General features: G+C 39.2%; 1 protein-coding gene across 1 annotated transcript in view; it reads right to left on the reverse strand.

The window, feature by feature from the left end:
* Positions 1-15,266, reverse strand: part of LOC107067017 (uncharacterized) — a 293,899-nt gene that overhangs the window by 7,441 nt on the left and 271,192 nt on the right. The window contains 10 exon segments of the mRNA XM_089179126.1: positions 64-278; positions 379-545; positions 630-752; positions 847-2,844; positions 2,928-3,346; positions 3,429-3,495; positions 3,662-3,976; positions 4,072-6,273; positions 6,365-8,301; positions 8,304-8,352. Of these exon segments, the coding sequence (XP_089035252.1) occupies positions 64-278; positions 379-545; positions 630-752; positions 847-2,844; positions 2,928-3,346; positions 3,429-3,495; positions 3,662-3,976; positions 4,072-6,273; positions 6,365-8,301; positions 8,304-8,334 (7,474 nt within the window). The 5' untranslated portion in view covers positions 8,335-8,352.

A 15,266-nucleotide genomic window follows, 5' to 3' on the forward strand; every position in this document is an offset into this window, starting at 1 on the left:
AAACACTTTTGTTTTTCTTAAGTTGTCTGATTAAATAATGAAGAGAATCCTACAATAACTTACCAAATATCGAAGCAGGTCCACCGAACGACCAAGGCGTACTGGTACGTCCTTGAATGTCGTCCAAGTGTTGTTCCAGGATCGTATAAGCTTCAGTTTCTACTGCTAACATTAATGGTGTTTGTCCAGAATATGTGGCTAGGAGAGGATCCGCACCGTATGATAAAAGTAATCGCACCAGCTCCGTTGAACCGCTTTCTGCAGCCTCGTGAAGTGGTCTGTTTGTAATTAACCACGAATGTTTTAATTAACGATTGTCGTATATTTATAACATAAATTTTTTGTTTTCACTTACGTATACTTCACATTGCTACCAACCTTATTCCTCCGTTTGCACTTTCGCTTGCATTCGCTCCGTAAGCGAGCAAAAGTTTAGCTATTTGCAAGTGACCTCTCGAGCATGCTTCGTGAAGTGGCGTATACCCAGCGTTGTCTTTCGGACTAGGTGCACTGTTGAGTTTCTCCAAACAGTAGGCTGTCACATCCTGCATTGACACAATTATTAAGAAGTTCAAAAAAAAACAAACGAGATAATATTACAAAAAAGAAATAAACAAACTTTAACCTACCGTGTGACCGAGTCTAGCAGCACGATGTAAAATAGTTTCTCCAACACCCTTTTTAATGACCCACGTCCTGATCTCTGATTGAATGTCCGCAACACATTCCGGACTTGGTCTTGACAATATCTGCTACGAAAAAAAGATTAATGGTCACTATGAACAAAACGATCTATAATACGAAAAAAATAGAATAATAACAAAATAGAAAAAAAGATCTACATACTCTTTTTCGTTCTTTAGGTGCTGCGTCATCCTTTTTCAATGGTCTCTTTTTCTTTCTGACATAGTCGAATCCAGAACGGAATTTCCGCCTACCGGTTCGAAGTTTTAACTTCTTTTTGTTATTCGGTACCTCGGACTCGTTATTTTCGTCCTCTATTTCGTTATTCTCAGTTTCCTGATTATCGTTCGTTTCTTTCACCACTTCCACTTCCGTTTCCTTTTTAACACGCTTCAACTTCTTTTCGGTCAAAGACTTAAAAAGATCTTTTCTTCTCTTCGATTTAAGTAAATGTCTTTTCGAATTGACGATTGCCTTGTGACTTCTTAAAATTCCCGCGTTTCTTAATCGAGACACTACCTTTTGTTTCAAAGTACGTGGTTTTCCTATCGTATTTTCTACAGTTTCGTTTTGTGAATCATCGTCCTGTGAAGTGTCACCATGATTTTGCATAGGTGGAGCGGAAGCTGGCCTATCTTCGCCGAATACTTCTCTGATAGTAGTCTGTTTTTTTAAAACACGCGTTTCCGTTCTCGTTCTGCTGTTCAAAACGAAAGTCGAAAATTCGTTCGGAATCGCGTGATTATTCTTGAACGTATCGCGGAAATTATTAACCGTTTCTTTACGGAAATATCCTAAAAGGAAGGAATCCGAAACTTTGATCGGTTTCAAAGATTTATTCTTAACTAGTGACGACTTGCCTTTCTGTATTTTCGGAGCTTCTGACGCAAGAAGAGGATTAAGACTTGGCGTTGGAAGGAGTTCGGGTTCGTTGTTACTTTTTTGAAGGATCTTCGTTGTTCCTTTCTCTTGTTTGTCCTTGTTTTGTTTTCTCTTCGAATCCTTTTTACCAGTACCAACTCTTTGGGCAAGTACATCTACGATAGAATTGTTTTCCAATTTCCCACTTTTCGTCGTTGTTTTTGGTGGACAGGATATTGTAGTCGAGGAAGTTGCTTCTTCGTCATCTACCTTACTACCAAGTCCAGTAATACTGTAACTATATTCGGATTCTACGTCACTATCAACGAGTCTCTTTCTACCTAAACAAACGTCAGTACTATCCATAGACACTGATAACGCTGGTGAACCAGGATCCAAATCAGGAAGGGACGTTGATAACCTATGAAATCTCGAAGGTTTTGAGACTGTTATTAGTCTGGTTGGCATTCGTAAAGATTTTTTATAAACATACACCTCTTCTTCCCAACCTGGTCTAAAATCACTACCATCACCGAACAAGGGTTTAGGTTTTATTTTTCGAGACGAAGATACGGCCTTGGAAGAAGACGATTTCGTTTCTTTTTCTGTTTTATTCTTCTGAGGTGTTGTATCCCTCGAACGTAACTTCATGCCTTCGTTTTCTCCGCTATTACCTGATCTCTTTCTCGCTCGAAGTCTATCAGCAACGGTTGAACCATGTCCGTATTCTGTACTAACGTCACTTTCTTCGCTGGACGATTCACTACCACTAGATGAAGCTAATTTGATTCTACTACCACGTCGTACTCTCTTTTTCCTACAAATAATTTCCTCCTCGCCATCGCTATCTTCCTTCTTCGATTTCTTTTTCGTTGCTCGTTTGATCAATGGCACTTCGTCAGAATCTTCTCCAGACTGTCTTCTTTCATTTTCCTTTGAATCAACTATAACTTTCTTCTCTTCCTTACTCACTGGTGGTATATCCATCATAATGGGCTTTTTCTCATCATCTTTGTTATTTTCCGCGGGGTCGATCTTCTCAACGACAAGTGCTTCTACATCCTGTACCTCTTTTTTAATGTCTTCTATTTTGATCTTTATATCAGCAGTTAAGTCGCTATTGTTAAGATCGGATTCTTTGCTACTATCGTTACCAGTATCTTCTATTTTCGAAGAGGGTCCATCGAGTTTCCTTTTTCGTCCACGTTTTTTCACAGCATCTCCGGCTCGTAATTGTTCCATAAATTTGTCACAAGTTACCGTCCAGAATGGATCCACTTCGTTGATCTTGTCGTTTTCCTAAACATAATCGTAATGTTAATGATAATACAGTCAATGATTCGATTTATTACGGAGAAATTTGACGAAGTTTGTACAATTACCTTAAGTTCGATTTTCACGAGATCTATGGACGACGCAATATTCATATGCACTGCATCGTTCAAAGGAATAGGTGGTTGAACCTTCGACAACTGCTTCCTGTAACTCCTCATTTCCTCGAGGGTTTGACGCTCCAACACTGGCATCTCACCTTCAGAATCGCTCTCTCTAAAGTCAAAGACCGAGGTCTCGGAGGAACTTCGAAAACCACTGGCACGTGGTGGTACCGTAGAGGCAACTGCTGGCGTTGGAGTTGACACGGGTACTGTTGTCGCAGCGACCGGCATATTCTCTTCTTCCGTTTTCGAAAACAACCGTCTTCTCGGTGGAAGACAAGCTGCTTTTTCACGAGTTAATTTAGGAGGGCTTCCCGCGGATGAACCAGATTGCGGAGTTGACGTTGATGCTGCGCTATCGGGTTCTAAAATATATTTAAAGTGTTACAAGTATTTCATTGCATAAAACGAGAAACAAAAAAAAAAGAAAACAATGAATTCCTTTACCTTTTGGCGTAGAAGATACATCTTGCGAAGGAACTAAGGGTTTTGCCAAGAACTGCTCGGTGCCGACCTAATTCAATATAGTAATATCTTCTTAAACAGCTTAAACAATTGTACTATCATATCCGAAAAAAATGTTAGGAATATTTTAAATAAAAATACAAAAATATGTATTTACGAATATGTGTTATAAACACCTGAGTATATTTGACTAGACCAGTCACAATATACCTCACCTGTTTGAGTTCCGCTTTCGTCCTGATTTTAGCGGCCAATATGGCCGCAAGCCCGTCATCCTTGTCACGGTGAATTTGATTCTCGGCTCCCCGAGGTCCCAAGAGAGCTTCCTTGCCAGGTAGCGTGGCGGATGAATTTACTCGCGAAGCGTACATACTACGGGGGGCCTCTTGAGTGATCGAATCTACGGCCCGCGGCACATGGAACTTGTAATGCGGCGGTGTGTTGCTATTTCGTTCCAACAAACTAGCCGCTGTAAACGGTGATAGATTGTGTCTACCTATATTCGTTTTAGGCTCCACAGGGGCGACGACCTTTATTAAAACAAAAAGCAAATAAGATTAATTTCAACATTTGTTTTATGATTAGTTATAAACTACGAATAGATATATTAATAAGTTATCTAAACCTTATTCTGAAAGCTTTGTTGATTGTGATTCACCAAAATAGGTTGTAGATTGTTCAATTGTTCTTCCCTTTGTTGTTTATTTTCAAGACTATTTCTTAGTAAACTCAAAACACGTTTATCCGCACCCGTGTTACTCGGCTGATCGACCGGAGGTGAAGCCATCGCACTAATCGGAGGACAAGCGGTTCTTTGATTTTGTCTATAATTTGAGTAAGAAGTCTGACTATTGACTTGCTGCGGTAACGCGTGCACGTTCGATGTTTTCGAGATAGGTTGATGATTATACGGAGGAGAGGTACGCGCCATCTTCGGCTCTGAGTAATTCCTTTTATCACAGTAAACTTGTTGATACCTCAAAGGCGTCTCTGACATGAAAAAATTGTCTACTCTCTGTTGATTGTAAGTATTAGGTGCTATCATAGTACCATTAGGCATGGTAACAGGCAAATTCACCTCTTGCCTTTTTTGTTGCTCATGGGGCGGCTTAACTGTCGAGAGTTTTTGTTCGATTTGTTTATCGATAGCTATTCTCCAAGTATCCAATCTAGGCTGCTTATTCGGTGCAGTTCCAGGGTAAACAGTTTCACCGGATCTTTTAGTGGTAGAACGATGATCTTTCTGCACCAGCGAACTGAATTTGTTTCTCGAGTCTAAATAATACTTGATAGAGTCGGAAGGATGCTCTCCCATGGGAGGCAAGGTAGTCGATCCCATTTTTGGAGGATCCGCCACGGAATATCTAGACGAAGATCTCGAGGAATCATTGGCCGGTAGATAAGACGACGAAGACGGCGGCGGTGGTGCTGGGCTGCCGCCGTATATCGGCGTTGCGGGCAGTGAACTCTTCTGGAACGTTGATATATGAGGCAGTGGAGTAGTATTGTTCGTATATTGCGAGGGCAACGGTGCTTGGGGCGGTGGTGGTGGTGGCCCGTAAAGTTGTTGACCCATATTTCTACGAATGGGACTATCATGTGGCGGAGCGTGATGCTGCCTAAGTGGAGTCGAATTGAAATCCGGTAAGAAGTCGACCTTTGGTGCGCAAACTGTTTGTGGAGTGGACGTTCGAGGACATACGGAAGGAATGGACGAATTCCTGACGCCACGAGTCGATACTCTACTATCGTAATTAGAGTAAGCAGCCACGGGTGGTGGTGCTAAAGTTTGAACAGCTGGTGGAGCCATACTTCTTGCATTGCTGCTGCTACTCCTCGACATTGTCGACGTCGTCGACGACAGGGATGACATCGAAGACGATGGTGTTAGATTCAAATTAGTCGTATGCTTCTCCGTGGAAGAAGCCTCGAGATCATCTTGCGCCGTTGAATCCGCAGAAGTCTTTACGGTTTTTACAGAAAGATCGAGAGGAGATTCTCTTCTCCTTATACCATTAGTCTGCGGTAGTGGTGGTGCTGGTAATGGTGTACCTGGGACTGCAGGTATTATCGGTGCCGTAGAATTTTGATAAGGTTGTTCCTTGTACGGGTAACTCTCTGCAGTTCTGACAGTATGATGATAAGATCCCAAGTGGGCGGTTGTGTCGGAAGACTGATAGGCGTGTACCGGAGGAACTGGAACGGAAGATCGGACCGTGGCACCGATGGATGTCACCGAAGTGTTACTAGAGGAATTACTGCCGTGATGACTGGGTGCGATGGTGGTCGCGTAAGCTGGATAATTTTGCTGGTTAGGGTATCTACCGGAATAGGTAGAGTTAACCGAGCTAGTTGTTCTCCCATTAACCGGTATCGTATGATTCAACGGCGCAGGAACCGAAGGATAATCTGGAATCCTCTGGGGAAGAACCATAACCGAGCTAGGTGGTGTTGCGACTGGGACTTTGTTCGTTGAACCGATAGAATGCACTCGTCGTTGGATCGATTGCACTTTACTACCCGATTCTCTCTTGTTGGAATGATAAGAGGACAAGGTGACGATCGGTGGCAGATTGTGCGTATTATTGTTTCTTTGCACGCCCGTCGAGGATGTTCGATAAGAAGCGTAATTTCCAGCGATTTCCGCCGGATTTCTTTTCGTGTCGGCACCATTGTACATTACCGGTTTATTCTGTTGATAGTTCAAATCACTGTTGCTATTCGTTACACCGGAACAAATTGGTTGAGGTGGTGCTCCCATCGGTGTTGTTTGGACGTATGACTGGTTGTGAGATCTATTTGATACAGTGAAGTAGCTCCCATGCGACTAAGGATAGTAAATAACGAAAAAGATAAGAAAAAAGGTTAACTTCGAAGAAATCAAATAAGAAGATGTTTATGTAGATAAGGGTTCTTACCTGCGGCAGCGGCTGCTGCGGACTCTTTTGAAAGGAATGGTACGAAGACTGAGGTGGTGTCGCGTAAGGACTAGTATTGTATCCGGCATTCTGATAGTGTTGAGAGGTCGCCGACACACTGTAGGAGTGTGGCGTAGACCTGGCTGGTGGTGGAGGAGGTGGGTAAGTCGGCGAATGCGGTTGGAAGGCTGCGTGAGGGGAGGGTGTAGGATGAGGAGAGGAGGCGTGAGGATTATGAAGCGTCGATACGTGAGGAGATTGTCTGTGGGGTGACGGGGTGGCGTGACGAGGTGGCTCGTGAGGTGAAGCTATCGGATGATAACCGCTTAAGCCTGTAGGAGGTATCATCTGTTGCGGATGGTTGGACGATGAAGACGACGATGAGGATGGCGACGGTCCGCTTTGCGAGAGAATCGTACGAGCAGTGTAGACGTTTGGATTAGCTGAGTGAGGGGAAGGATTTATCCTAGTATGGTGTTGTTGGCCTTGCAGCTGCTGTTGTTGTTGTTGTTGTTGTTGATGATGTTGATGTTGTTGTTGTTGTTGTTGTTGTTGTTGTTGCTGTTGTTGTAGTTGTTGTTGTTGTTGTTGTTGTTGTTGTTGTTGCTGCTGTTGTTGTTGTTGCTGCTGCTGAGAGTGTTGTCCATGAACGGAGGAAGCTGCGGAGGGAAGATGCGGAGAAGGAATGTGCGCCGGAAGATTCTGAGGCGATGGAGGAATGTGACTGGATCCGTGACGCGGATTGCAAGGAGGATTTCCCGAAGTGCAAGGGTTGCCAGCAGAGGAGTTGTTAGAGTTCGAGGAGGAGGAGGAGGAAGAGGATGACGACGAAGGCGCACTCGTTCCTTCGATACCATATTGAGGTGGCCTGATTCGTTCGTCGATCGTCGGATTAACGGGCCGAGTTTGCTGAAGTTGCCCACTTACGCGATAATTTTGAGGCGATACGTAACCACCACCGGTCGATCCACTCGGCGGAGTTTGTACGCTAGATCCATAAGAAGGGTTCGGCACTCGTTGTTGATCTTGTCCATGAACCAACACACTATTCTGTTCGACCGGCGTAGGCCTTGTAGCCGGTTGTTGAACGCTTCCAGCCGTAGTAACCGCCACATTGGCAGATTGATAGACGGAATTTTGCGAGAATGGTGCCGGTGCACTCTTCGTAATATCCGGATGATGATATCTTGGATAATATTGTGTTCTTTGCGCGACGATGGTCGTTCCACTTTGCGAAGACTGTCGGTCATTTGCGGATTGATAGTTCGGATGGGACGACGTCGAATGAGATGTCGCTAAAATCTCCACGGTGGCAAATGACGTCCTACTGATACTATTGAGTTGTTGATAAACAGGTTCAGGAGAGATATCTTTTTTAGGTGGTTGCAATTGATGTAATCTAGGTGAACTCGAGGTAGTCGTAGCTGTCGTCTGATGGGACGAGTGTTGTTGTTGATCGGTGGACGCGGAAGATACGGACGATTGGTTTTGTTGTTGAAAGTTGGATGTCGCTGAGGATCGATGACTGGAGGAGGGTTGCATCTCGGTTAGTGTTACTACAGTACCAGGAGAGGAGGAACTCGGTTCGGAACTTTCGTCACCGGGCCTGGTATCCGGTACCTCCACCCTAGTTGGTTGCGGTGGATACGGTTCCATCGATGGATTCCAAAACGTACCGGAACTCGAGCTTCCGTTTTCGGTAGACGAGGACTGACCGACGTCACTTGAGTAACGTGTTGTTTCTTGATTAACCACCGACGACGTCGACGAGGAGGACGGCGGTGGTGGTGGCTGAGCCACCGATGAGGAACCCACGCCATGATCGTGTGACGTGGATGCCGACGATGCCGAATTCGTCGACGAGGTTGGATGATTTTGATCCTCCAACGGTATTGCGCCTGTACTGGGTAGAGGCAGTCCCTGGAAGTACTGACGAGCCCCTCCAACACGTTCGTGAAGCTCACATCCATGTCACGCCAACTGCTAATCTGAAAAATATCAAAACACATTTCTATGTAAAAACAAATTTTACGATCGTCGTCAATAATCATCGTTGTAACAATATGTCAGTAATTACATTGACGGAATGCAATTACGTTCGTGGACTTAAAAGAAAATACACTGTCCTCGGAGATTAGCAAAAGATTCGTTCGCACGAAAAGTAACGAGAGATACACCGAGGGAGAGAACAAGGCCGAAACATTAATCTTCATTGTCTTATATTTGTCCGTTATAATATCTCCCCTCTCTTAACCCAACCACCCTCGGTGTTCTCTCCCTGTCCTTTCTCTTCTTTCGTAATGTTGTTAGTCGTTCGTGAGGGATCCTCTTGTTATTAATTGAATTCGAAGTTATTCAATTGTTGTAATGACGATAGATTTGTTAAAGTTTCTTTAGTCATCCAAAGAAGAAATATCAAATGAAATAATATCACGATCGAGAAATTATCCCTTGAATGATATACACAAATAATATAATTGAAATTAAAGTCTAAAATCAAAGTTAAAATGATAAGTAACAGAATATTAAATTGGATCGGAATGATACGCGTTATGCGATATCTCAGGGTCAACTGAGACAAGGCACGAATATGGGTACCTTTAGATACGCACGCAATTACAAACAACATTTTTCTCCCACCCCAAATCCATATATGATCACACATATAAACGTATTAAATATACTACATCGCATTATAATATTTAAATCGTTAATTAAGTTCAAATAAATATTTGTCATTTAATTGCATCTAAAATCAAGTTAAATTATTATTTTATTAAATCAATGATATTTATTGTAATTGGTATATGTTATAAAACTAAAAAAAAGAGCAATTGTGTGGGAAAATAACAGAAACAATGGCGTATTTTAATAATCTTTCTATTCTCTCTTTTAAATTTTTCGCGAATAATTATGAACGAAAATGAGGAAAGTAGGTCGCTCGAATTTAATACAAAATTAGTTAGTATTTGCGTTGATAAATGCGATGACGAATTTATCGGCTATGGGAATGAATCAAATGTTGTTTAAAATGCTATTTAAAATGTTAATTTTGTTAACAAACTGTTTATCGAGATTTTTCTTGACGGCTCTCAATACGAAGGATGAGAAGGTAAAAGAAGAAGGGAAGTAAGTAGATTAATAGTTGGAAATTTCGCGAGGTAGGAGATTAATCGTTCCTTTCGTGATAGAAGAAAAGTTCACTCACTCTCTCTCTCTCTTTCTCTCTCTCTCTCTCTCTCTCTCTTATCAAAGTTGTTCATATCGAAAACTCTTGATAAACGTATGTCAGCCATTCATCAGTCCTGACACGTACGACGGTGCTTCGGACGAACGATTTCATCGTCTAAACTCATAAAAAGGAATAAAAAGAAATTTATACGGAAGAATCCGAATGATAGTCATGGCTTTTGATAAAGAAAGGAACGATCGTGTCGCGATTCATTGATATGAGAAACATCAAAAAGAAGGAAGGAAGGAAGGAAGGAAGGAAGGAAGGAAGGAAGAAAGAAAGAACGTGGATAACAGAAAAGTGAAGATGATGATGTACATGAGAAAAAGGTATATATATATTATATTATATAAAAAGAGAGGGAGTTGGGATAAGATAGGAAAGTCGTAAAGGTATAACGGAAGAAGCCGTACGATAGGGATATAAGAGACTACTATGGTACCTAGAGAATGGCCAGCGAGTGTTACAAGCACTAGGACTACAACGATGAAGACGGGTATGGGCCGTAGTGTAATAGTGCTATACCGTGCTGGAAGCGACTGAGGAATCAATATCATGCTGTGCACCCTTGAGGGGTTGCTTCCCTTCGTCGTGCACCAGTCAAAGGCTTTCCTATATAGGTATTTGTGAGCTCAACACGTATATATGAATAGTCACGGATGTAAGTACTAGATACTTATGTGTGCTAACCTACTACACATGTACCTTTACACATATACATATATATCTATGTCTGCGTATGTATATATTGGCGTGTATTTGTATAGATCTATCTACATGCATCTACGTATAGAAAGGATAAGGTTGACTGGAATTTTCACAATTTCGAACACTCGATAAGGTTCAACGGTAGTGTGTAATAAATATCAGAGTTAACGCAGTGCCCGATATGTTCCAACAAATTCGAGAAGAGAAAGAAAGAGAAAGAAAGAGAAAAAAAGAGAAAGAAAGAGAAAGGTAAAGAGAAAGGTAAAGAGAAAGGTAAAGAGAAAGAGAGAGAGATAGAGAGAGAAAATGAGAGCACGAGTGGTAGCTACGATAAAGGTGTTTTAGTACCGGATCAATTTCGATGAAAAGGTACACGATAAAGTTTGCGGAGGAATGGATACTATGCTTTTCCAAGCGAGTATCGATCGATACCAATCTCGTGTGCATGATCATTCGATTAAGTCGATCGAGTTAGCTTTGAAATCACAGTGATTATGGTAATGGTAGTGAACATGTTACTTTGAATCAATCCTGTCACGTGTTATTTCGAAGGACGAAGAAAGAAGTATCGTTTTTCCTTGTACTTCGGAGTGTTACTTTCCATATTGATGGATATTCAACGTCTCTTTCTTCCATCGAATAATACGTTCTCCCTTAAACCAGCTTATCTCCCTTTTTTCTTTCTTTCTCTCTCTCTCTGTTTTTCTGGTATAATCTTGATTTCTCTGGAGACCAGGAAATCTGATTGATTGAGATACGTCATTGAAGTTATCTACAAATGAGAACATTTTACTTTTAACACCATCGTTGAATAATAATTTAATGATTTTATTTTTTTCTTTGCTTTTTTTCTTTGAAAGAGACCTTGACAATTTTTATAAGATCCTTGATATTTTTATTTTGGAATTTAAAAATTAACATTTTTCTTACAAAACAAAGTTTTTAATTCGCGTTTATCATCGTTATGCATGCATCTTTCAATTTTCTAATTGTAAGACTCTCCACGAGCAAAAGTAGATTCCGTTGAACGAATGTGTTGAATCAGCTAGGGAGGACGTAATGGGGTCAAGAAAGCCAAATCCGTGGGGGAGATGGGACGGACAACGTAACCGATGAAGTCGCTAGTTAACCCTTTGAACTCGTTTGTCACACTGAAGGTAACAATAGAGATTTGCTAGAAAACTCTTATGTCACCTTTGAGATAACAACAATAATCATTTGTTCTTATAACAGAACGAGTATTTTTTTTATTATATTAGAAACTTTAAGACGAAAAATATATTTATGTATAACTTTGTTTTTTTTTATTTGCTTACAAAAAATTAGACATAAGGAAAACAATATATTTATCTGTGTTTTGTATAATCGCCAATAATCCTAATTAAAAATAAATAAATGTAATAAACGTAAGAACATTGGCCAAAAAAAGAAAAACGAATTTAAAGAATTAAAGAAAGTCACTTAAGGTACCATAAACAAAATAAAAAATAATAGGCGTTTTTTCTTATCTTCTCGATAGGAAAACGTGAAAGGAAAAAGGGAAAAGAAAAGCACAATAGAATAAAAAGAAAACAAAAAGAAGAAGAAAAATAAAAAAAAGAAGGAGATCGAAAAGCTGGATCATCTGGTGCTTCGCTTCGTAGAAGGAAATTGTTGTTAAAAGGATTTGTTCCAGCATCCTTCCTTTTTATCGTTCGCGCCTTATCCCAATAGCAATTAAGGAAATTTTCTTCGTCTTGAAAACGATACTTTCTCCCTTCGATCTATCCTATTTCTCCACTCTTTTCTTTTCCATCTTTTTTTTCTTTCCTTTTCTTTTCTTTTAGTTTCATTTCTTTCGTTCGTGCTTTTCTTTCACCTTAAAAGCGAAAGACGGATGCCCCGTTGTCGGTGTATCACTTTAAACTCGAAATTAAAATACACATCCGTCGAAACTTTATCCTACCTTTCTTTTTCCTTCTTTCTTTTCGTTTTTTTCTGTTTCTTTTCATTCCCGTGAACCAACCTTTCTAGTGAATAGAAGAGATTCGTCGGACAGTAGAGAATAAACGTACGAAAATTCGTTTTCAGTTCATTCAGTTAGTTTCGTTCAAGTAGATATGAAAATGATTATTATTTCGTCCTTTTGAAAATCATTTTAAATCCCTACAAACGATCCAATATTTCATCCTACGCGATATAAAGAGAGTTGGTAATAATGGATGATACCATGGCAAACGATAACAATTATTCGCCAAACGATATGACGAATCCTCGTGAGCACACAATGCGTGTCCACGTACTTGTTACTCTAATTATCCCGCATTTCATATTATAATTTATGAGGACACGCTTTCTATATATATATATATATATACACATACATATTATTAAAGGACAAATATATAAATTCGTGTATGAAAATTCTACGTTTGGTTGGACCGAAAATTTCTAAAACATACATTATCAAAAATATATTTTTTCTTTTTCATTTTATTTCAATTCGATGTTTGCTTTGACACGGATTATCGAATTTAATTTTATTCCTAAGAAAGTGGTTATCCTCGTTTTTATAGAAAATGTCAACACGTTTAAAAAAAGAGGTTGATTCGCATGGAAATTCAATGTTTTAACATTACAAGTAAAACGATAACGACGATGACTATGGCTATGACTATGACTATGACGACGACGACGACGACGACTACGACGGCCAGGCCAAGCTAAAGAGAAACTTCAATTCACAAACGAGATTTTCAGAATACAATCGCTAAATGGCAGTATGCGTACCTTCGGCTTCAACAAAGTACAGTCGTATCCCGAAGGTACAACGTGCAATTTACTAACGCCAAAGCACTCCGAGGGAAAGCAGTTGAAGTACCGACAAACGTAAAGGGTACTCTCTCTACTTTCCCCCACCTCACCTCCCACTCTCTCTCACTCTCTTTGTAAACTCGGTTTCAACGAAGATATCGCACGCTTACCAACGTATAATATACTTCTCTCTTTTCCCTGTTTACACGCACTCTCACCTATTAACGCATACACACACACACACATAAAAATAATGTCATAAGAGAGAGTATGTTAACCAAGCGAAGAAGGATGACGAATTTTAAAAAACGGTTTACCGCACGAAAATCAAACGCTAACGAACTTGACGCTTTTTGTTCTCTCTTTTTTTTTATTTTTCCGTTGAAAGGTACACGTTTCAGAAGCAAACGTCGAGAGGACTCGACGCGAAAAGTACATAAAAAATTTGGTACAACTACATTTGTTATTATTATTATTATTATTATTATTATTATTATTATTATTATTATTATTTGAAACAGAAGAGCTTTTGATTTTACTAGATATTTCATCTATATCAAATATCGGTGTGTAAGTATTTTACGTTAACAAAAGTCGTCATAATTTAACTCTCGGTTAGATTTATTAATTAAAAATATTATACATTACGGGAAAAGATTTTGATAGAGTATCAGGCAAGTTGAATGGATTGTTTGTTGGTTGAGAGAAATAATAAAAAAAAAAACATTCTCGAAGATTTATCTTGCTTAAAACTATAATGTGAAGGGAAGATAGGAAAGATCGTTCGCAGACACGATTAAAGTTACGTGATGAGTCGTCGACGATAGAACCATATACCGGGGCCACTACTAACATCTAACTGCTAGCCAAGGGGGATACATAAAATTAAATAAAAGAGACATAATGAAAAAGTAGGCGGTAACTGGAAAAGAAGCGAAATCTCAACTTCCGTCGACAATCATAAACCGTCCGCAGCAGCATCCGTGTTCCTATACCTTGCACGTTCTTCCTTCTTTTTATTTCTTTCGTTTTTTCTTTTTTTTTCTTTCTTTTTTTCTCTCTCTTTCTCTCTCGCCTAAGACTTTTTCATCCATTCGGAAGTTTTTCGTAAAGTTTACGAACGTTGCCCCGACGAAGAAAGCCACTAACGCTTTTAAAAGATTCCCTACGACAATCTTTTTAAGAGACTGTTATTTATTGGGTCAGTATTTTTCTATCTTATTTCCTTTTATTTTCCCTTTTATTTTATTTTCTTCTCTAACTACTTCAAATCAATGGTTAAGATTTATAATAATATATTTATATGTAGGATGCGTGTGATTTGTAATTACATCGATTAATACTGCTTTTAAATAATTATTTATAGTACTTGTGGGATTAATATTTGTTAACGTTTACGTATTCAATATTTTTAAAACATTCTTATTTAATATTTGAAATAGTTGTTAAATATTTATTTTAAAATATTAGTATGTAATCTAAATTAATATGTAACATTGATGCAACTCTGAAAATAATTCTAATTCAACAATGATATATTATTAATATTAATTATCTATTTAAAATATCGATAAATTATTATTTATATCAAGCAAAATATTCATTTACACTAATCATTAATTTTACAAAATACTAATTGAATAAATAGATGTTTCTCTAATATACGTGTACATATCATCGGATTATTTGATATTTAATATACAAAACAAAAGTTTTTTTTCCGACTCGATATATTTTCTTGAAAATTATACATGCATGCTTTTTGTTTATTCATCAGCCGTGTTCCCTCAGTCAATAATATTCACGATACAAATATATATATGCAATCCATCACGAAAGTTAATAAAAATTTAAATTCCTACTTTTGAGATTTCTTAATCGATTATTCATAAGGTATCGAGATACGATAAGTCGCTTTAAGATATTCTTTCGATATCTTTTCTTCGCAAGCAGCAGATTGATCGACCGATTCCAGTGGCACTTCTCCACTCTTCGTAAATTCTTTCCATCTTCCCCTCTCCCTTCTTTTCACTTTTTATTAAATCTCTTCCTTCTTTCGTTTTCCTATCGTCCAACGTCTAAAAATCGTCTAGTGAAATTTCGTCATGTTACGTACGACGAAAAAAAAAAAAAATCAAATATTCCCGTCGAGTTATTTTGTGAGAATTT

Source organism: Polistes dominula, unplaced genomic scaffold (genome assembly GCF_049000335.1).
Source record: "Polistes dominula isolate Pdom_NZ unplaced genomic scaffold, Pdom_raw_medaka contig_37, whole genome shotgun sequence".
NCBI classification, from domain to species: Eukaryota; Metazoa; Arthropoda; class Insecta; order Hymenoptera; family Vespidae; genus Polistes; species Polistes dominula.